This window comes from Procambarus clarkii, chromosome 17, assembly GCF_040958095.1.
Source record: "Procambarus clarkii isolate CNS0578487 chromosome 17, FALCON_Pclarkii_2.0, whole genome shotgun sequence".
Classification (NCBI taxonomy): domain Eukaryota; kingdom Metazoa; phylum Arthropoda; class Malacostraca; order Decapoda; family Cambaridae; genus Procambarus; species Procambarus clarkii.
The window spans coordinates 35,567,183-35,592,182 of record NC_091166.1 but is presented as its reverse complement, the minus strand read 5'-3'; the positions used below and the strand labels follow the sequence as shown (position 1 = coordinate 35,592,182).

The following is a 25,000-nucleotide window of genomic DNA, read 5'->3' as shown; positions in this document are numbered from 1 at the left end:
TTCTGTGGCGCGGGTTCGATTCCCGCACCTGGCAGAAACAAATGGGAAAAGTTTCTTTCACCCTGAATGCCCCTGTTACCTAGCAGTAAATAGGTACCTGGAAGTTAGACAGCTGTCACGGGCTGCTTCCTGGTGTGTGTGTGTGTGTGTGTGTGTGTGTGTGTGTGTGTGTGTGTGTGTGTGTGTGTGTGTGTGTGTGTGTGTGTGTGTGTGTGTGTGTGTGTGGTGTGTGGGGAAAAAAAAAGTAGTTAGTAAACAGTTGATTGACAGTTGAGAGGCGGGCCGAAAGAGCAAAGCTCAACCCCCGCAAACACAACTAGGTGAATACACACAAGGTGAATACAAGTGCCTAATACTCTGGCCCCGTATATAAATACAATATTCCATTAACCTATAAATTAGATTTACTTTAATTTCCCAACAGGTGTCAAACCGGAGAGGACAGAGCTCTGTGGTCCCATCATCTCTCCTGGAACACACTATGCTACGACTACAAAGATGGCAAAGAGGTGAGAACAGCTTGAGCTACCTCATCCCTTTGTGTGTATTTATATCTCAAACTTATTTCAATTTCAACTAGAATGCTTTATGTCTAGTATATAGTGCCTTATAGTGCCTTCATAAGGCATTATATACCGCTATTCAAGACACAGGAGCATGCACCTCCAAAGTCCCCAGATTGAGGACAGCATAATGAATCTATTATGCTGTCCTCTATACTGAATCTATTATATATATATATATATATATATATATATATATATATATATATATATATATATATATATATATATATATATATATATATATATATATACTGTTAAATATATATACAACGATTGTGGACGCAATTGTATGTGGAGAACACCAACTTCCTAACAATCATACAGTCGTAGATGGTGGTAGATGATGGTAGATGATGGTAGATGGAAACTCGAGACGCAACTGAATCACAGGAACGTCAGAAAGAACTGTTTCAGTGTCTCAGAGCTGTCAATAAGTGGAGTAAACGTAGATGTCGTTAAAGTTAATTCGATTCTCAAAGTTTTAAAAAGTAAATATGATAAAAAGTGTGAAGAAATGAGTCATTGAATCTAAGAACGTTCGGAAGGCGGGGCCAGGAGCTTAGGTCGGCACGGCAAGCACATCTAGCTGAGTACACCAACATCCACTACTTGTACTCACTATAGTGAAAATATCAGACTCAAAGCTGACTCACCATACGATTGTTGAACTACACATACCTGACTCGTGATACAGCCGCTGACTACACACCTCTTCACGGCTGTGAAGAATTAACCGGCCACCGTCTGCATTCTTATCCGGATTCTGCACATAACCGAAATATACACACCGCCATATGAATAATTTCAACCCCCCCTCCCCCCCCCTCCCAGTGTAAACCACATAAATAGTTGAAACAGTTTGTGTAGACTCATCACCAACTGAGGTAGGGTGTTGTATATATCTCTACGGTGTATTAATACACAATGCATATAAATTCAACATTTGCAAAGGCATGCCACGAGTGCCTGTCATTGCAACACACACACAAAGTTTTCGCTATTACGCTTTAGGTAAACTGCTGTAGAAAATTATACAGGTAAAAATGGTTTGAGCACACAGGGATATCCTGGGATAGCGAGATATCCCGGGATAGCGGGATATCCCACACAGGTTAATGCAGCGACGGGGAAGGGGGGGCTTTTGGTAGATTTTTCCCAGGACAAGGTTGAGCAGAATTGCAATTGCCAGGTAAACTGGTTTGTTGCATGTTGTAATAATACCAGTGGGCATGTACCCTCCTGTTGCAACCTTGGCAGGTACTTCCTGCAACCTTGGCAGGTACTTCCTGCAACCTTGGCAGGTACGTCCTGCAACCTTGGCAGGTACGTCCTGCAACCTTGGCAGGTACTTCCTGCAACCTTGGCAGGTACTTCCTGCAACCTTGGCAGGTACTTCCTGCAACCTTGGCAGGTACTTCCTGCAACCTTGGCAGGTACTTCCTGCAACCTTGGCAGGTACTTCCTGCAACCTTGGCAGGTACTTCCTGCAACCTTGGCAGGTACTTCCTGCAACCTTGGCAGGTACTTCCTGCAACCTTGGCAGGTACTTCCTGCAACCTTGGCAGGTACTTCCTGCAACCTTGGCAGGTACTTCCTGCAACCTTGGCAGGTACTTCCTGCAACCTTGGCAGGTACTTCCTGCAACCTTGGCAGGTACTTCCTGCAACCTGTTTCCTTGTTTGGTGATGAGACTTGTAGAGTTCCTGAGTGTGTCTCCAAGTGCTGTTGGGTTCCTGAGTGTGTCTCCAAGTGCTGTTGGGTTCCTGAGTGTGTCTCCAAGTGCTGTTGGGTTCCTGAGTGTGTCTCCAAGTGCTGTTGGGTTCCTGAGTGTGTCTCCAAGTGCTGTTGGGTTCCTGAGTGTGTCTCCAAGTGTTGTTGGGTTCCTGAGTGTGTCTCAAGGAGGACCTGAACGTATACAGGAGGAGGCTGGCAAAGAGTCACAGGAATTAGAAACCCTCCCTAATAAAGAGATTAAAAAACTTTCTTTATTACTAGGAAATGGGTAAAAGTGGCGGGAATGGAGTATACAAATTGGCTAAATGGTATAACGAATGGGATATTAATATTAAATACATCAATATGTTCTCATCAATGGCACTATTTCCCTTCCCCATTCAGGCCACTTCTCGTTCTCATTTTGACCATCTTTACCCCCCCCCCTCCTATCCTATCATGACTATACCATCCTCCCCCTCCTCCCCCCTTTCCCATCCAGGCCACCCTCCTCCCCTTCCACAACACACTAAACCCAACGACTGAAACAAATTCGTAAAAAACCCACTCTGGGTTTAACCTGACACGCTAGCATCACCCGGCCAATTTACGAGTGGGCATTTACAGAGTTCCAACCCTCGATTTATTCCATCGTTTCGAAAACACCGAAAAATCCCTCCCCCCCCCCCCCCCCTCCCTTATCTCCCTTATCTCCCTCGGCACCCCTACACCCAAAAACTAATAATCCCAGGAAAGAATTACCCCCGGTTAGAAGCCTGACCAAATGATGGCCATAAAATTAGAACAGTGAGCTGGTCCCCAGTGGCCGACCTGGCGTTTGTCAGTTCCGGTCCATATTGCAAATTTATGGCGTCCATATCGCAAGAAAATACCTTTATTTGCGGTGCAAAATATTTATTTATGAGGTCAGGTGGGGGATGAGGGGGAAGAGGGGCGGGAGGGGGAGTGTGGAGAGAGAGAGAGGGGAAGAGAATAAGAGCGAGAGGGTGAAATGGGGGAACAGTAGGAGAGGAAAGGGGTTGAGAAGGGCTGGGAAGACATAGGTGGAGTCAGAGATGTGACTGCATCTCACACGATCAGGATCTCTATCAGACATTTAATCAAGCATCTTCCTTCCTCTTCACAAGAATATAAGACACGAATGCCTAAAATTCTAGCTAAGAATGTTATCAATTAGCACAAGAATACAGGGTAATAAAGAAGCACAAGAAGAAAAGACAGATTTATAAACACGAATTCTGAGATCGAATGAATAATATAAAAATGTTCTTAGGGGATGGGTAGTGATCTTACGTGATGGGTAGTGATCTTAGGTGATGAACATTGATCTTAGGTGATGAACATTAATCTTAGGTGATGGGTAGTGATCTTAGGTGATGAACATTGATCTTAGGTGATGGGTAGTGATCTTAGGTGATGAACAATGATCTTAGACAGGTGATGGATATTGATCTTAACTTGGAATTGCGATCAAAACGTTATCCATCCAAGAAAATAACAATACGATGGACTGCAAGTTAATCCTATTCAATTCACTCGTTAAATACACTAATTTAACGAGTGAACTTTCTCCCACGTTCTACAAAGACATTCACACGAAGACAAACACAATGACACCACCACCCACGAGAAGGAACCCATCAAACACCCCCAAACAATTGTCATAAGCAAACACACACACACACACACACACGTCAGAATGAAGAAGTTAGTATATAATAATTTTGTGTGTGCTTGAGGAACGTTAAATATAAGCTATCAGAGAGAATCTCTCATTGAAGTGTTCCCCTCCACGGAAATCTTTAGTAAAAGCTTCAAAGAGAGAGAGAGAGAGAGAGAGAGAGAGAGAGAGAGAGAGAGAGAGAGAGAGAGAGAGAGAGAGAGAGAGAGAGAGAGAGAGAGAGAGAGAGAGAGAGAGAGAGAGAAAAAAAATCATCAAGTCTTTATTACTAGTTTTGTGACATTTCTCTGTAATATCTCCAGCAGCAACTTGTGTTTAACGAAATATGGACTCCAAGTTGGCGCTGCATATTCCTGAACTGGTCTGATGTATGGGGTATAAAAAGTCCTAGCCTAATGAGGTACATGTGAATTCACCTATTTGTGCCTGCAGGGTCAACCTCTTAATTTTAGTATCAGACCTATTTTCTATCCAGTATCTACTGGGCAAGCTACTGACCATCTCAACCTAGGCTGCAACTCACAACAGCTCTGTAAATCCCCAGTACCTATTTACTACAAGGCGAACATAGGCATCAGGTGAAAGGAAATACTGCCCAAACGCTACTATTCTGCCAGGGGGATTGAGTGCACAATTCTAGACTGTAAGTCGTCGACTTAGCTCACTGCAATAGAGAACTGTGTGTGTGTGTGTGTGTGTGTGTGTATTCACCTATTTGTTCTGACCTATTTGTGCTAGCGAGGGTCGAGCTCTGGCTCTTTGGTCCCGCCTCTCAACTGTCAATCAACTGGTGTACAGGTTCCTGAGCCTACTGGGCTCTATCATAACTACACTTGAAACTGTGTATGGAGTCAGCCTCCACCACATCAATTCCTAATGCATTCCACCTATTTACTACTCTGACACTGAAAAAACTCTAACGTCTCTATGCCTCATTTGGACACTCAATTTCCACTTGTGTCCCATAGTGCGTGTGCCCCTTATGTTAAATAATTTGTCTTTATCTACTCTATCAGTTCCTCTGAGAATCTTGCATGTGGTGATCATGTCCCCTCTAACTCTTCCGTCTCCCAATGACGTGAGGTTTAATTCCCGTAGTCTCTCCTCGTAGCTCATACCCCTCAGTTCGGGTACTAGTCTGGTGGCAAACTTTTGAACCTTTTCAAAGGTTTGCCACCAGTGTGTATGTATGTGTGTGTACTCGCCTATTTGTGCTTGCAGGATCGAGCACTGACTCTTGGATCCCGCCTTTCGGGCCATCGGTTGTTTACAGCAACGACTCATGTTCTATTTCCCTATCATATCTAGTTTTATAATTATGAATAGTTTGCTTCCACCTGCTTCTTAAGTGCATTCCATTTTTCAACTACTCTCACGCTAAAAGAAAACTTCCTAACATCCCTGTGACTCATCTGAGTTTCCAGTTTCCATCCATGTCCCCTCATTCTGTTAGTATTCCGTGTGAAAATTTCGTCTATGTCCACTTAGTCAATTTCCCTGAGTATTTTATACGTTCCTATCATATCCCCCTCTCCCCTTCCCTTTTCTAGTGTCGTAAGGCTCAGTTTCTTCAGGTGCTCCTCATACCCCATCCCTCGTAACTCTGGGACGAGCCTCGTTGCAAACTTTTGAACCTTTTCCAGTTTTCTTATGTGTTTCTTCAGGTGGGGACTCCATGATGAGGCGGCATACTCTAAGACTAGCCTCACGTAGGAAGTGTAAAGCGCCCTAAATGCCTCCTTACTTAGGTTTCTGAATGATGTTTTAACTTTTACCAGTGTAGAGTACGCTGCTGTCGTTATCCTAATTTATATGTGCCTCAAGAGTTAGATTAGGTGTTACGTCCACTTCCAGGTCTCTTTCTCGAATCGTCACAGGTAGGCAGTTCCCCTTCATTGTGCACTGTCCCTTTGGTCTCTTATCACCTAGGCCCATTTCCATAACTTTACATGTGCTCGTGTTGAACTCCAGTAGCCATTTCTCTGACTATCTCTACAACCTGTCCAGGTCCTCTTGAAGAATCTTACAATCCTTATCTGTCACAACTCTTCATCAACTTTGCGTCATCCGCGAATACAGACATGTAGGACTCTACTCCTGTAAACATGGTGTGTGTGTGTGTGTGTGTGTGTGTGTGTGTGTGTGTGTGTGTGTGTGTGTGCACACTCGCTCCCCCTACCCCCCCCCCCTGTTTTTGCTGGGTTAAGACAAACTTTGTGGTGTGGCTTTGTCTCCCGCCTGTAAGCTGATAATGACTGCAACTACAGGCCAACCTAACTTGAGCCTTCAGAATAATCAGCTATTGATTTGTGAACTCTCTCTCTCTCTCTCTCTGTCTCTCTCTCTCTCTCTCTCTCTCTCTCTCTCTCTCTCTCTCTCTCTCTCTCTCTCTCTTTTAAATTCAGTTACCCTTCCTTCTTGGGGGATAGCTTTAAATGAGGTGCGTCACGTCACTAAGGCCCCGTCACGTCATTAAGGCCCCGTCACGTCACTAAGGCCCCGTCACGTAACGAGGCCCCGTCACGTAACGAGGCCCCGTCACGTCTTCAGCGTTACAAAGTCGGCTCAGGTAATCATCGTGGCAGGGTTGGGGTGGGTGGGGGTGGGGAGGGGGGGGGGCGGTTTTCTCCAGTCTGTCAAGGCCCAATTTGGACTCGCAGACAAGGTCCAATTTTCAACTACTGACTGTGGAAGCCAATTTACCCTGGGGCGGGAGGCGGGTCTCTGCAGTCTCCACCTATTTGTCTGCAGTCTGTTAAAAAGCAATTTATCTAAAACCCATTAAGGCCGATTTACCTGCGCCCATCAAGTATCAATTATTTGAAGTGTGTGTGTGTCTACTCACCTAGTTGTGCTTGCGGGGGTTGAGCTCTAGCTCTTTGGTCCCGCCTCTCAACAGTCAGTCAACTGGTGTACGGGTCCCTGAGCCTACTGGGCTCTATCATATCTACATTTGAAACTGTGTATGGAGTCAGCCTCCACCACATCACTGCCTAGTGCATTCCAAATGTTAACTGCTCTGACACTGACATATACTGTGTGTATGTGTATGTGTGTGTGTGTGTGTGTGTGTGTGTGTGTGTGTGTGTGTGTGTGTGTGTGTGTGTGTGTGTGTGTGTGTGTGTGTGTGTGTGTGTGTGTGTACTCACCTATATGTACTCACCTATATGTGCTTGCAGGATCGAGCATTGACTCTTGGATCCCGCCTTTCTAGCTATCGGTTGTTTACAGCAATGACTCCTGTCCCATTTCCCTGTGTGTGTGTGTGTGTGTTTGTATGTATTTATACGTGTAAACGTGTACTGTCCCTAGATTTCTCTATTTTTAACTAAGTCTCTGGTTCTCTAAGCTAGTGGCACAGCAAGCTAAGAGCTGCTTTGCCACATCACCTCACCTGAAGCCAGACCCTAGAAACTAATTTCTCTTATGAGGTCATTATTGTAACAATCGTGAATAAACTACAAATTTAATGCCAAGTAACTGTCAAGTAGGATGAACCAGAAGCCAATTGCGTAGTACAGCTTCATATGATGAAGATTTGTCCCTATGCTGCATAGGGGGCATGACGGATGAGTGGACAGCGCTCGGGATTCGTAGTCCTAAGGTTCCGGGTTCGATCCCCGGCCGAGACGGAAACAAATGGGCAGAGTTTCTTTCAGGCCTGGTTGAGTACCGGGCCGCGGGGACGCTAAGCCTCGAAATCCTCTCAAGATAACATCTTAAGATGCAGGCGAGTTGTCACAATAACGTGGCTGAAGTATGTTGACCAGACCACACACTAGAAGTTGAAGGGACGACGACGTTTCGGTCTGGTCAACATCTTAAGATGATCGGGGTGACTGTCTCGTGCATCTGCATGTTGAGCAAACGTGTTGCAAATGCTATACAGTCTAGTGAATGACTGAATGCTGATAGTGAGTTTCTGAGAAAGGTACAGCCAGCACGAGGCTGCTGAGCGCCTTGCGTTATTGCCACCACCTTTCTGCCTATCCACGAAGCTGGGACAGATGGGGTACCATGAGAGTGGTGTTGGAAGGGTCTGATATTATTTATATTGTATTTTATTAAATAAAGATATAAAAAACGATGGCCTGGTCGGTCCAACCTGTTCCAACCCAATCTTGACCTGTTCTGAACGGGTCAAGACTAGAGACGAGTCTCCCCCAGAGATGTGAATCCTGTTAGCAGGCTGAGAGCTTTCCCTTTCCACAGTTCATGGTAAGCTTTACCCACTGATATTCCCTGGGTACACGACCCGTCAATCTCTTAACAATCAGCTACTGAATACATTGTTAACAATGTTAACAATCAGCTGCTGGGTGATCAGAGGCGAACAGTTAAGGATTGGTGCTAGTCAATCCTCCCTGGCCAAGATGCGAACTTACACCAAATCGCTCGTTAAGCATATGTGAGTGTTTTCAGTTTCGTTCTGTATCTCTCTTTCTCTGTTTCTCGCTTTTCAATTCTACCTATCTCCCTCTGTCTGTATTTCTGTATTTCTCTTTCCCTCTCTCCGTATTACCCCCCCCCCACTCCCACTCTCTCTCTCTTTCTTTCTCTCTCTCTCTCTCTCTCTCTCTCTCTCTCTCTCTCTCTCTCTCTCTCTCTCTCTCTCTCTCTCTCTCAATCTATGTCAATCTCTCTCTCACTTTCTCTCTCTCTCTCTCTCTCAACCTCTCTTTCTCTCTCTCACTCTCTCTCTCTCTCTCTCTCTCTCCCAACAACACGCCTAACTGCTGTGGCTTACACAACAAGCGGCCGCGCTCGTTAAACCTACACTCTGCCCAATAAAACAACCCATTGGAAGGTGTAATTGGCCATGATATGACGATAACATTATTACCATAACTACTGCCCACCTGCCCACTGTGGTTGACAACACCACAAATCTTTGGGGAAAACACTGACGTATTAAGCTAAAATTTGTATGAGTATGACGTGAAAATTGTATGTCGCTCCTCTCTTTCTACTGCTTTCACTCCCTATCTTTCTCACCCTCATATCGACCTCTCTCCCTGCCCCTCTCTCTCTCCCTCAATCTCCCTCCCTTCCTGCCTCTCTCTCTCTCTCCCTCAATCTCCCTCCCTTCCTGCCTCTCTCTCCCTCAATCTCCCTCCCTTCATGCTTCTCTCTCTCCCTCCCTGTTTCTCCATTTACATTTAGCCTCTGTGTATGGTGCAGGGGAGCTGTCAGGCCACTTACCTATACCCATATATACCCCCACTCCTATACCCATATATATACCCACTCCTATACACACTGTGATTATCCCTGCTCGCGGAAACTGCTCGAGGGAAATAGCAGTAACGTTGGTGTTCTTTTACTCCAGGTTTCCCGTCCAATAGCCAATAATACATTACCTGTGTTTGCTGTTAATATATTCTACAGGACTTTCTTTTTACCGAAACGGAGGAGCCATGGAAGATATTATGGATAGAAATATGATCTGGCGACGCCAACTTGAAGATTGAATTAATAATATAAGAGCAAGCAGACCGACTGACAAGTTTTCTGTCTCAAAACTGTCTCATAAAGACAGTTTTGAGACAGAAAAACGCTGCATGAGACGCCTTGAAAGTGACGTGTGTCGTCTATGCCTTTACATGTCCACTTTGGGACTGTCAAAACGATTTCAATATATAGGCAAGACAACAAACATCCTCTTTGAAGGTGCCCGACAATTGACAAACGGCAAGGCCCTATCAAAGTGAAGACAGTCTCTTTACACCCAACCAGATCACCGCCAGAGATATCCTTGCCTCTAAAATAATCGACAGATACATGATAATGGAAGATAGGAAGCATTTGTGTGCTCACTGACGAAGTCGCTACATCTTTCTTCGAGCGTGGCGACTAGTATATATTTATTAAACAGGCTTTTCCAAGACAAGAGACGCCAGGGGAGTGATTAGGGGCCGGTAGCAAAGGACTCTACATCCTCGACTCGCAACCGAAAGACCGAGGTTCAATCCCCCAAGCAGGACATAAATGCTGGGGGGGGGGGGGGGACAGAAACTATCAGGGAAAAAGCGCCAAGCCATTACGACTATATAGCACTGGGATGGGGGGCAATGTCTCCTTTCACCTGATGCCTCTATTTAACTAGCAGAAGAAAATTGCCATAGAGAATTTAGCCAATTATTGGTCAAATGCGTACAAAATACGACGCATTTGAGGAGGGTGCGGTGTGACCAGCCACCTTGGCAACCACCACAGGTAACGGACACCCAGCACAAGACGCCTTGATGATACTAACGAGGTTAATTAAACCAGAGGTAGAGCAGTGGAGATCCGCCACCACAGTGTTGCATATCCTCCTCTATTGCAACATGTCCTGCAAGGGTGATGTTGCAGTAAGGTAACGCACCATCGGTACAGGGGTAACGCAACACCGGTGCGTTATTTTAAAATAAAATTCTAAATATTTGTAAAAATTTAGAATTAATTTTCCAAAACCATGAGTTTTTTTTTTAATGATTTATAAAGTTATTATATATTGGACATCAGAGCATATTAGAGAGGAAAATATTCAAGCTCAGAATATCTCCTTAAAATATATAAGAAATACATCTGAAGAAACAGTCGAGAATAAACAAAGGCTTAAAATAAACTTATAAACACAAACAAGGCTCTGAAAAAACAAGTATAAATTACACGCAAGGGAAATAAATTGTAAAAATTGGGGGAAAAAAATCGAAAATAGAATTGGGCAAAACACAACAGCTCTGGTGGTATCAGGCCCAGTAAAGTCGTTAGTAAAGGCTAACGACCCTCCGCTGTAATAGCCATACAGACGCTCAGACGATAACCTGATTGGTTATCAGACGATAACCAATCATGTTGATACCATTGTTCTCTGGCTACGTCAGACCTACGTCATAACAAAACTGCAAAATAACCTACATTCATCATTTTTGTCCTTCTCCAGCAAATAACAGTATACTGTGAGTGTGTGTCTGTCTGTCTAAAGTTCCAGTCCAGACGCTTGCGGCTAGCCTCACCCAAATTTGCAAGGGGAATGGTCTGGGGTACGGGACGAACATAGGTTGGTTAGGGGGTAGGCCTACGTTACATGCTTAAAGATATATTACAAATTATATACATGCCTATAGGCCTTTTTCATGGAGTCAAGTGAGAAATATAGTGTGTCATTAACATGGGGTTGTTACTAAAAATAAGAAAGATTCCAACAAATCCAAAGGTACCCAAATGTGTCAATAAAAAAATGGAATAAGGAAGAGAAGTGAAAGAAAAAGCATCTGAAATTCTAAGATTATATATATATATATATATATATATATATATATATATATATATATATATATATAAATATATATATATATATATATATATATATATATATATATATATATATATTATTAAATATGACCGAAAAAGTAAGATTAATAATTCTAACACGAATTTTCTCAATCTTTCGTACATTACGCTTCACTGTTGGAGGTAAATCAAAAATCACGTCTCCAAAATTCATTTTTATTTCTAGTCTGACGCGACACGGGCGCGTTTCGTAAAACTTATTACATTTTCAAAGACTTCACAAATACACAACTGATTAGAACGTATCTCTGATTTTATATCTACATTTGAGTGAGGTGGGAGGGGTGATGTGGCATTAACACAAGACAGAACAAGAGGGGATATTAATAGGGTATTAAAAGTATCAACACAAGACAGAACAGAAACAATGGGTATTGAATAGAAGTGTTTGTAGAAAGCCTATTGGTCCATATTTCTTGATGCTTCTATATTGGAGCGGAGTCTTGAGGTGGGTAGAATATAGTTGTGCAATAATTGGCTGTTGATTGCTGGAATCAACAGCAATCAACAGCCAATTATTGCACAACTATATTCTACCCACCTCAAGACTCCGCTCCAATATAGAAGCATCAAGAAATATGGACCAATAGGCTTTCTACAAACACTTCTATTCAATACCCATTGTTTCTGTTCTGTCTTGTGTTGATACTTTTAATACCCTATTAATATCCCCTCTTGTTCTGTCTTGTGTTAATGCCACATCACCCCTCCCACCTCACTCAAATGTAGATATAAAATCAGAGATACGTTCTAATCAGTTGTGTATTTGTGAAGTCTTTGAAAATGTAATAAGTTTTACGAAACGCGCCCGTGTCGCGTCAGACTAGAAATAAAAATGAATTTTGGAGAAGTGATTTTTGATTTACCTCCAACAGTGAAGCGTAATGTACGAAAGATTGAGAAAATTCGTGTTAGAATTATTAATCTTACTTTTTCGGTCATATTTAATAATATATGTCTACAGGAAAGACTGCTACCAAAATATATATATATATATATATATATATATATATATATATATATATATATATATATATATATATATATATATATATATATATATGTCGTACCTAGTAGCCAGAACTCACTTCTCAGCCTACTATGCAAGGCCCGATTTGCCTAATAAGCCAAGTTTTCCTGAATTAATATATTTTCTCAAATTTTTTCCTTATGAAATGATAAAGCTACCCAATTTGCTATGTATGAGGTCAATTTTTTTTAATTGGAGTTAAAATTAACGTAGATATATGACCGAACCTAACCAACCCTACCTAACCTAACCTATCTTTATAGGTTAGGTTAGGTAGCCGAAAAAGTTAAGTTAAGTTAAGTTAGGTTAGGTACGTTAGGTAGTCGAAAAACAATTAATTCATGAAAACGTGGCTTATTAGGCAAATCGGGCCTTGCATAGTAGGCTGAGAAGTGCGTTCTGGCTACTAGGTACGACATATATATATATATATATATATATATATATATATATATATATATATATATATATATATATATATATATATATATATATATAGATATATATATATGAGGCCAAATTACTCACCCACAACACTACGCAACTGCTCACACACTCACAAGACGTACCTGAAATGATAGAACAAATATCTTAGGAAATATCCACTACATTTACCATTAGCTAAAATGGGTTAATTTTCAAGAAGCCTCAACCGACCAGGCAAAAAGAGATGCTTTACATTTGCTTTGCATTTTCTAAACAAAAAAAAATATATAATACGAGGGTGATAAAAAAAAACTTGCAAATGTATCTGTGTTGGAGGACAGGAGCTAAGATCTGTCTCAAAAATATTTATCTAAAGGTGAACTTTAGATCTAAAAGTGAACTTTACACGTGTTTGGAAAGACGTGATGGGCGAATTATTTCCTGTCAGATTAGTATGAAGGAAGCCTTTTGCCTTCAATAAAAACTGGGAACAATATGGTACAACTGTTCCATGTGGGTTGAGGAGCAGGCCGGCCGGCTGGTGGTGGGGAGCGAGCAGGCCGGCTGGTGCTGGGGAGCGAGCAGGCCGGCTGGTGCTGGGGAGCGAGCAGGCCGGCTGGTGCTGGGGAGCGAGCAGGCCGGCTGGTGCTGGGGAGCGAGCAGGCCGGATGGTGGTTCAAGCCAATGAAAAACGATATGCTAAAAAAGGAATGTAACTTGAGATTTAAGCATCCACCTGATATCAAGTCAGAGTTTCACTCATTACCCGCATAGGTATAGTACATGTATAGTATGGTATAGGTTTGGTTAGGTTAGGTTAGGTTAGGTATGGTTTCATTATGTTAATACGAAGTATGATTGACGATAATGCGAGATATGGAATTTGAAAACTGTTTCAGTGTACCCAAGAATTCAGTTTACAGAAAACCAAATTCTTCGAAGAAACGTTTTCAGCATACACTACTTATATTTTAAACCAACGCTTTATTGCATTAAAGTTATAACTTGAGAATAATCTTGAGAACTCGAATAATCTACTTGAGAATGTGTAGGACAAGGGTTCACTTGCCAGTTTACATGTAGACTATTACTAGAACCGTAATGTGCTTTCAGAGGGGTTTTTTCAGTTTGTTTGTTTGTAGTTAGGGGGGGGCTGTAATTCCTCCCCCTACCCTCAAACGACTGACAGGCCTTCACAGAAGTAAGTTATACACACCTGCTTTTATAAGGGAACTTGATAATGGTTTCACAAGAGGCTTATACTCTGAGAAGTGTTCACTAGTTGTGACTTTAATGCTCCAAGCAACAGCCTGGTGGACCAAACTCTCACAAGTCAAGCCTGGCATCGAGCCGGGCTTGAGGAGTAGAACTCCCAGAACCCCATCAACCAGGTATCAAACAGAGAGGTGAATAAGCCCAACCGCTCCAGTTATCAATACAGCCTTGGATATACACTGACATATACTGACGGGGTGTTCACAGTACACCGCGATTATGTATTTCTCCAGCATATACTCTTCAGAGTTCACATTCTTACCAACACGTATTATCTCCATTATTACTGTTAACAAATCAACAAACATCTTGGACACCATTACTACCGCTCGTTACCACCATCACCACCACTCACCATCAACCACAACCACCGTCATCACATCTGTGGTGATGATCCGCCCCCCCCCCCTCTACACACTCCCGCAGGCATTGAAGGGTATTCAGCACCTCTTTTATCCCAGTGATATATCCTATCTCATGGATAATGACGGCAGGAATGTTCATTTTTCACCCACTCATCACGTGATGTTTTGGGGCAAGTGCCATTTTGGTATTTTAGATCATAAGACAACATTTACAAACTTTGATCGCATTAATAGTGATGATAATGTTGAAATTGGCGGAGGTCACACCCACACCCACACACCCACACACCTACACCCACACACCTACCCCCACACACCTACACCCACACACCCACAACCACACACCCACAACCACACACACAGTAGAGCCCAGTAGGCTCAGGAATCTGTACACCAGTTGATTGACAGTTGAGAGGCGGGACCAAAGAGCCAAAGTTCAACCCCCGCAAGCACAATTAGGTGAGTACACACACACACACACACACACACACACACACACACACACACACACACACACACACACACACACACACACACGCACGCACGCACACAGGTTTGCCACCAGACTAGTACCCGAGCTGAGAGGTATGAGCTACGAGGAGAGACTACGGGAATTAAACCTCACTTCGCTGGAAGACAGAAGAGTTAGGGGGGACATGATCACCACATTCAAGATTCTGAAGGGGATTGATAGGGTAGATAAAGACAGTCTATTTAACACAAGGGGAACACGCACAAGGGGACACAGGTGGAAACTGAGTGCCCAAATGAGCCACAGAGATATTAGAAAGAACTTTTTTAGTGTCAGAGTGGTTGACAAATGGAATGCATTAGGGGGTGATGTGGTGGAGGCTCACTCCATACACAGTTTCAAGTGTAGATATGACAGAGCCCGATAGGCTCAGGAATCTGTACACCTGTTGATTGACGGTTGAGAGGCGGGACCAAAGAGCCAGAGCTCAACCCCCGCAAACACAACTAGGTGAGTACAACTAGGTGAGTACAGGTCCTTGCAGTCGAGCGGACAGCGCCTGAAAGTCGTAATCCAAAGAGCCCGGGTTTGATTCCCGACCGAGGCAGAACCAAATGGGCAGAATTGATTTCACACACTGCCTCTGCTCACCTAGCAGAAAACAGGTACCTGAGAGTTAGACAACTGTTTCAGACTCCCTTCTCCCAGCGCCCTCCTCCTCCCAGCTACTCCTTGCCCCAATAAATCGTCAAATTTATTACTTTTCGCGTGTCAAGATGCACTCCGATCCCCTAAATGGAAGACTGAATTCTGCAGAGGTCGCCGAAGGATCCCCCGCCAGTCTCAGAGGATCCTACACCAAAGACCTCTCATTACCGGTATTATCAATACCAAGGTGAACCCCCACACCATCTGTGCCCCGGCCCCCACACCATCTGTGCCCCAGCTGCAAATTTAATGCCTACAGCCATTACAGCATGTCAGAGTAAACACAGCCTCCATCATACTTTCATTCTGCTGCATTTTCACTACTACCAACTACGTCATTTGTATAATTGCACCACCTCTGCTACCACTATCACCACCACCTGGTGGGCCAGTCTAGCAACCAGGAGGGCTGGTCGGGGACCGGGCCGCGGGGACGTTGAGCCCCGAAATCATCGCAAGGTAACCAAGGTAACCACTAGGACAGGTTAAGGTAATTTTCCTGAAATATATGGTCTTCTAAGTTACTCTGTGGAGGGTATTCACGCAAAGCAGTTACTTTTGTGGTCAGGAATTAAAAGGGATTATATTATTAATATAACTATAAATTATCATGAAATTTAAATTATTAAATTTAAATACTATTTAAATTATGTAAATTAAACATTAATAATTATAATTATATTATAATTATTATAACCTCTACGTGTATAATGGTATCCTCATGAATTATTTTTTTTAGAATTAAAACAAAGTAGGAAGCTTGGTTGTGTTCGTTCACTCACACAATTGTTGAAGCACTTCGTTCATGGAGTACTCGATGTGCGGAGGAAATGACCTGCCGAAGTCGCTGAAGGAAGCAGGTGTGATCAGGTTCAAGAAACAAGGTGGGGAATATATCCCCTGACATGCCTTTCATTACAAGACTCGTTATCGATCTCCTCCCCTCCACCACAACCTCTAACAACTTTACAACCACCACAACTCTTATGATCACACTTCGAACTACCACCCCACCACCAGCACATCCTTCGTCCCGTCCCCACCAGCACATCCTTCAACCCACCCCCCATCCCACAGCTCTTTATCCTCACCTACGACCCCTCGTTCACTTTCCCCAAGATGTTAATTATTCAAAACTAATTTGATTTCATGAGATTCCTTTGAGGCCGCCAAATTTGTTTGCCAAGCGTCCAAGAATACTCATTATGAGCTAGAGGGTTCAGATAGGCTTTCAGGCCCTCGACTTGGGCCAATGTTGAAACATTGTGCAGTCTCTACCCGCCACTGGACATGTTCACCCGGTGAACAATACCTGCTGGTGCACTCCTGATTGGTGAAGATTAGGCCACCACAAGTGGTGGCACGGGCGTGAATAGCCCGGAGGTGGTATAGGTCTTTGGAGTGGATGTGGTGTTTGGTCGTGTAACATCTTGAAGTGTTTCTGGGCATGGAGTGCGTCAGTCCTTGCATCTGACGCACTGCTGGCGACTGACGCACTCCTGGCGACTGACGCACGCCTGGCGACTGACGCACGCCTGCCGACTGACGCACGCCTGGCGTCTGACGCACGCCTGGCGACTGACGCACTCCGGGCGTCTGACGCACGCCTGGCGTCTGACGCACGCCTGGAGTTTGACGCACGCCTGGCGTCTGACGCACGCCTGGCGTCTGACGCACTCCCACCTCCAAGGTGGACAGCATGCCTCTTTGCGACATCATCAGCATAGGAGCAAAGTTTTACAGCTGCTGCTGACCAGTTATACAACAAAGTAGCAGTCTATATCTCATGAGCAACGCGTATATCTCGCCACCTCTACTGTTCCGTATGCTCCAGCTGCCCCCTACAACTGTTCCTTAAGGACCTCAGTAGCGGCGTCTTTTGTCATCTACTGTTCCTTAAGGACTTTTGTCACCACTACCATCGTTCCAGTCTTACGTGGACTGTTGTAATACTTAAACAGGCAAAAGAATGTCTAAAAAAAACTGTCCCGGGAAAACTTGACATTTAATTTGTCAGGGAGAAGCGCGGGAGTTGGCGCCAGAGTCGTATATCACTCCCCAGCGCTTGCTAAATATAGAAAACGGATGTAAACAAACTTTTCGTGCAAGGACTAAACAAGTTAATTTCTTATGCCTGTCGATCTTGTAGAAATTTGTGTGTGTGTGGAATTGGTAAAATGCAGAGATTTTCGCCCAGTTTCGTTAAGGTTTTTAGCACAATTCAAAATCCATTATGCCCAGGTCATTAGCTACAATTCAGGCAATAATGTAAAAGTTATCAGTGGCTAGCATGTCGTACTCATATCTAATTCAGAAACTTGAGTATTGAACAGTGCCCCTCTCTCTCTCCCTCTCTCTCTCTCTCTCTCTCTCTCTCTCTCTCTCTCTCTCTCTCTCTCTCTCTCTCCATAATTATTTTTAAATCAGGGACTGCGTCGGCAATCACCGCCTGGAGCTCGTCTAGTTTGTTTGACAGTTCATCAGCATTGGTGTAACAGATCTGCAGACTCTTCATTTTTGTTCTATCCTCTGAATGTGAAGTTCCTAGTGAATGGGCGGGCAGTGTAAAGGGGACATGGGACAGGGGAGGGAAATGGATGTCAATAGGAGAGTGGGCCTTGTGGCAGTAGCATTAGGAGGCTTGTGAGCTGAGGGAAGGAGGATGGGTGGGCACTCCGTCCTGCTAAGGTTTCTCAGCGTCAAGAAAACTGTCAATTTAAAGTGGTCTCTCCTAACCTACCAGATGACCCACAACAGAAAATGGGACAGTACGTCACTTTCGCCAGCCGCTTCCATTTTCTGCCACGACAATTTTTAGCCTTATGTAACGCAAACGAACGAAAAGCGACGTTCTTTGTAAGAGGAGAGGTTGGGGTGGGAGGGTAATGGGTCCAGCTGGTTTGGGAGTAAATGTTGGTTTTATACCATGTTTGGTCTGGAGAAGGTTCGGGTGGTACTCTTGTTTCAGCATGCTCTTTCACTCGGGAGCTGAATTCCTAGTTGGTCTTGTGGTATTCGCAAGTCCCTATATTGTGTCGCTTGTGTAGCTTCTGCTTTTGTGTTCAATGTGTGTGAGGATTCCTGGCCCTTTGCCTCCTTTTTCCTTCCCTCTCAAGCACCCATTCTCCTCCCTCTTCCTCCTATCCTTGCCCTGTCCCTTTGCTGCTATATCTTCTTCTATATTTCCTTCTTCCTTTCAAAAACATTTGAGTGAGAGATTTTGCAGTTCATCAGGATTCTCGGTGCTACTTCATTTCGAAATACCAGCTTCAGTGGTCTAATTTTCCTGTTATCATGTATATGGCCCCAGCCTGTAGACTTGCACCAAGTCTCTCTTTAGTTATTTAGAGACCGAACACTCAGATATATAGCAGATCCTTTCCCCAAACACTTAGGGTAAGCTTTTGGTGTCTTCTGTTACAATCTCAGTATTTAAATACTTACTATTTTCTCTTGAATTAGAATCCGTCTGCTGCCACTGTTAATTTCCAAGGCAACATCTGCCATTCTTTTTCAACATCCTTATTACCAAGAACATGAAAATAAAGGGAACTACAGGCGTCCTATTGGCCCATACGGAGCAGCTCCTATTTATACCCACCCAAACTCATTTACATATTTGTCTGACCTACTCTGGAAACAATACAGTGTCCTCACGTCTATTATGTTACCCGGTAATTTGTGCAACTTGGATCCACACTGTCCGTAATTTATGTCTGCCTAATTGGTTTGGGCTCAGTTATCTCATAAATCTGGTAACAAAAAATACAATTTGACATTTTATTCGTGTATAGTATCTCCCGTATATCCATTTTACGTCGGGTTTCTCCTCTTGTTGTTCATTAGCTCCTTCGTGTCTATCCGCTCCGTTGGAATAAAAAATTTCTTTCCACTATTATCTTTGCAAGATTTTCCTTCTCTCTCTGGTCTATCCTGACCTGTTTTGGCTCTCAGTGTGTGTGTGTGTGTGTGTGTGTGTGTGTGTGTGTGTGTGTGAGTGAGTGTGTGTGTGTGTGTGTGTGTGTGTGTGTGTGTGTGTGTGTGAGTGTGTGTGTGTGTGAGTGTGTGTGTGAGTGTGTGTGTGTGTGTGTGTGTGTGTGTGTGTGTGTGTGTGTGTGTGTGTGTGAGTGTGTGTGTGTGTGAGTGAGTGTGTGAGTGTGTGTGTGTGAGTGTGTGTGTGTGTGTGTGTGTGTGTGAGTGTGTGTGTGTGTGTGTGTGTGTGTGTGTGTGTGTGTGTGTGTGTGTGTGTGTGTGTGTGTGTGTGTTTTACTTCATGTTGTGGCTGAGAAGCAGTCGCTAGTTAAACAAAAAAAAATATTCCTTCCCCACCTTCTTCAAGACGAATAATCTTCTGTAACTTCAAAACTTTCTGAGACTGTTTCCTTGGAATTGCTTTGTTTTGTGCTGTTTGTTGGAGGAGCGGCGATGGTGAGAGATAGTGAGATAGTGAATCATAGTGATAATGACTGTACTGCTCGTTGGAGCTGTCTGTGATGGTCATAGAGAACGAATCATGGTGATAGTGATTGTGTTAATCATTGGAGTTATAGTAGTAATAGTGAGAAAAGAAAATCCTGGTGATAGTGAATATCCAAGAGGATAAAATACGATGGTGTATAATCGTAAATATACAGTCATCAACACAAGCTCCCTATAACACACAATGTTATATCACGTTATCCAAACACAATCAAAAATCCAATAATTTATACAAACTCCAAAAAAGCCAAACAGCTACACCCAAAATACTTAAAAAAAGAAGCCAAAACGATACCCAGATCGCGAGGAAATTACTTGGGTATAAAGATATATACACACACACAAATAACCCATTGATACAAAGCGCCAAATTTGACTCCAATCCAAACGACACCCCCGACTAAACGACCCGACACGAACCAGGCCGTAAACCCCCGTGAAACAAGTCCAAGGCATAACGCGCAAAAATTAATCCAATCAGGACAAATCCCGCAATCAGACTACGGTGCACAGACCTGGTTTCTATGACTACTGATGATGGCGTTGGCTTGATGGCACAGACTTAAGCCCAGATCCTCAAGGATCTATGTGCCCGATGCACAACGCTGGACAGGACAAATTGATTGATCCAATTATTAATGTAAGTAGAAAATGTTGTTATTTTTTTATCTCTGGTAGTCAAAGAGGTGATGTGATCTAGAGATTAGGGCCACAGAGATGGGCCTGAGGGCCACAGAGATGGACCTGAGGGGCCACAGAGATGGGACTGAGGGCCACAGAGATGGGACTGAGGGCCACAGAGATGGGACTGAGGGCCACAGAGATGGACCTGAGGGGCCACAGAGATGGGACTGAGGGCCACAGAGATGGGACTGAGGGCCACAGAGATGGACCTGAGGGGCCACAGAGATGGGACTGAGGGCCACAGAGATGGGACTGAGGGCCACAGAGATGGGCCTGAGGGCCACAGAGATGGGACTGAGGGCCACAGAGATGGGACTGAGGGCCACAGAGATGGGACTGGGGCGCTTGGAGAGCCTGGTAACAGAAACCTGTAATACTGGTTTACCGGTTGTCTAGTCACTGGTAACTGTCTCAACCCCTCTCCCCCCAACCCACCCCCAGACCTTACTCAGCCCCCCCCCCTCCCCGCCACCAGACCTTACTCAGCTCTCACCCACCACCAGACCTTACCCCTCCCCTCACCCACCACCAGGACCAACTGGGAAGGAAAGTCCCACGTTTTAATGAAGTCTGAGTAGAGGTCACTGTTGAAAGGTGGTGTGCACCCCGTGTTAGCGAGACAGGTGTTAGCGAGGCAGGTGTTAGCGAGGCAGGTGTTAGCGAGGCAGGTGTTAGCGAGGCAGGTGTTAGCGAGGCAGGTGTTAGCGAGGCAAGTGTTAGCGAGGCAGGTGTTAGCGAGGCAGGTGTTAGCGAGGCAGGTGTCGGATATGTGCTGTAGTCAGCACACCTCCACCTACACACACACACACACACACACACACACACACACACACACACACACACACAGACAATCAAAGAAAGAGACAGACACTCAGAAACAACCCAATTAAACAGTGGATTAATGAGTGTAATGTACATATAATTCACATATATGTAAACTATGTATACTATGAAAATTCCTCATATGAGCCACACCGTTAACCAATATCACATGCATATCGCACCACACATATACAGCATGCATACTGCACCACACATATACAGCATGCATACTGCACCACATATACAGCATGCATACTGCACACCACATATACAGCATGCATACTGCAACACATACACCCCCTTGCAACAGTGAATTGACCTCTACACAAGATCTAGGTTGCCACTCCGCCGTCCGCCAAACCCTGTACAATGTTCAACATGCAGCTGGGGACCCACAGGCGCCCATGACATCAATGGGCTTCTTGATGAACCACATTCTTGAAGAATGCGTCTTACTCTGAGAGTTCCACCTCATCTGGGCCACTTTGGCACTCATTGCAAGATGCTGGCCAGTCTGTATGTGTTATTCTTGGGATTCTTGGCCCCAGGAAGTGGAATTCATTCTCTATATATATCATTAACTTAAGCATTTTAATTGTATAATTGGTTTAAATCGGAGGGGATTGTGCTCTGCGGCTCATCAGACTCGGCGAACTCTCTCTAAATGAGCTTCCAGGGATCCAAGACTTGTAGGTCTCGTCGTATATCACATTGGGGTATACCCCAATATATAATACTAACACCACTTAAACACTACACTATAGTGTAGTAAAATATATATATTTTGTGTATAAAATATAAATTTTTTATATTTTTTTATAAAAAATAATTTTTTTTATTTTTATAAAAATAAAAAAAAATTATAAAAAAAATAAGTGTATAAAATATAGTGTATAAAATATACACAAACAATACTTATACCCCAGGTATAAGAGGGACAGTAAGAGGAATACCACCTCTACAGCACCATGCTGGAAGGACGACTCTCGTCTACAGTGAGGAGAGCCAACCACTTGCGGTGGACGGTAGAGCGACGGTCTCGCTTCATGCAGGTCGGCGTTCAATCCCCGACCATCCAAGTACTGGGGTACCATTCCTCTCCCTCCGTCCCATCCCAAATCCTTATCCTGACCCCTTCTAAATGCTATATAACCGTGATGGCTTGGCGCATTCCCCCGATAATTAAAAAAAAATTACAATGAGGAGGATATCCTGTTTACAATGTCCTTATATAACATACACCAAACACAACTATGCATCAGCCTATAGCCACTTTCTGTTTGAGGTAATTTAAGCGAAACATGTATATCTTATACAACATAAATATATATAAACATAAATTTCAAAGGAGGCGATGAGTCACAATAACGTGGCTAAAGTATGATGACCAGACCACACACTAGAAGGTGAAGGGACGACGACGTTTCGGTCCGTCCTGGACCATTCTCAAGTCGATGGAGAATTATTGACTTGAGAATGGTCCAGGACGGACCGAAACGTCGTCGTCGTCCCTTCACATTCTAGTGTGTGGTCTGGTCATCATAAATTTGAAATGTATAATGTATAAGACGAGAAAAAACAACGAATACAATCTGGCATTTGTTACCACACACATAATACACACATAATAACACATAAACACACATAATACACACATAATACACACATAAACACACATAATAACACATAATACACACATAAACACACATAATACACACATAATACACACATAAACACACATAATACACACATAAACACACATAATACACACATAATACACACATAAACACACATAATACACACATAATACACATAAACACACATAATACACACATAATACACACATAATACACACATAAACACACATAAACACACATAATACACACATAATACACATAAACACACATAATACACACATAAACACACACACACATAATACACACATAATACACATAATACACACATACACACATAATACACACATAAACACACATACACACATAATACACACATAAACACACATAATACACACATAATACACACATAAACACACATAATACACACATAATACACACATAATACACACATAATACACACATAATACACACATAATACACACATAATACACATAAACACACATAATACACACAAACACACACAAACACACATAATACACACATAATACACATAATACACACATACACACATAATACACACATAAACACACATAATACACACATAATACACACATAAACACACATAATACACACACCTCGTAGCGTCAGCACAAACTATCCGTCACAACAAAATGGGATCACAGTAATAACTCTCATTTTTTTCCCCTCGTGATTTTGAAATATAGAAGTCCATCGAGAGTACAAATATAACAAGCGCATTACCATCATTGCTTCGTGTTTTTGTTTGCAACAATTACAATAATCCTATTACAACATATAGCACGGAGCTGGCGCCGGGCAGCCATCAGTCACTGACACTAAATTCATCAACACACAAATGTATTTTCATGTCTGTGTACATTTATATTCAATACTGGAATCAACAAAGTGAATGGGAAAGGCAACGGGCGGAGGAATGAGGGATATAGGTAAGGGAGGAGGGGAAAGGGAGGAAGGGTTAGGGAAGGAAGGGAAGCCATTACGGCTATATAGCGCTGGGAACGGTCTGGATAAGGATTTGGGATGGGACGGAGGGAAGGAATGGTGCCCAACCACTTGATGGACTGTTAATTAAGGGGGATTGAACGCCGAAACAAGGGCTAATCAACGCTGAGGTTAATTATCCCTCACTTTAGCAAAGAGAAGGTAGATGAGGGGTAGGTAAGGGAGTTAGCAGGGGTGGCAGTAGAGGTAGACCGAATAGAGGTAGGTGAAGTAGATCTAGGGAAAGTAGATGTAGTAGAGGTAGAGACAGTAGTCGTAAGAGTGGCCACAGGCGTAGGCAGGAACGATGGAATCGACCGGAGTAGAGAATTAAAAGGAGATGACAGTGTAGAGGAAAGGTGTGGCTGGGGTAGGATTCTGGGGAAGGTGTGGCTAGGGTAGGACTCTGGGGTAGGCTCTGTCTTCCCCAGAGACAGAAGGACATAAGGACTTACCAGTCCTAGCTCCCCCCAGAAAACTTATGTCCCACAAAGTTCTTATAGAAGTTATATAAAAACTTGTATAAGCTTTTATAAGTTCATAATAATATAGGAAACCATAAAAGGTCTATTGGCCCATACTACTAAACTCCTATTTAACTCGTTTATATATATGTCTAACCTACGCTTGAAACAATCCCACTTGTGTTACGTTATCAGTAATTTGCTGCTGTCAATCACCAATCACTCTGGTACAAAATCTATTTACCTGCTGTCATACTGAGTAATATGTAGCTATTACATATTACATGTCATGTCAC

The 25,000-nt window shown here is 43.4% G+C and overlaps 1 protein-coding gene across 1 annotated transcript; it reads left to right on the top strand.

Moving 5' to 3' along the window:
• The first annotated feature begins 1,795 nt into the window (after positions 1-1,795).
• Positions 1,796-2,572, top strand: LOC138365646 (uncharacterized). The gene has a single exon (XM_069326130.1). The coding sequence runs from the start codon at positions 1,796-1,798 to the stop codon at positions 2,570-2,572; it is 777 nt and encodes a 258-aa protein (XP_069182231.1).
• Positions 2,573-25,000: the final 22,428 nt, after the last annotated feature.

Coding starts and splice junctions, on each gene's coding strand:
- LOC138365646 (XM_069326130.1), top strand. CDS start 1,796: ATGTACCCTCCTGTTGCAACCTTGGCAGGTACTTCCTGCAACCTTGGC.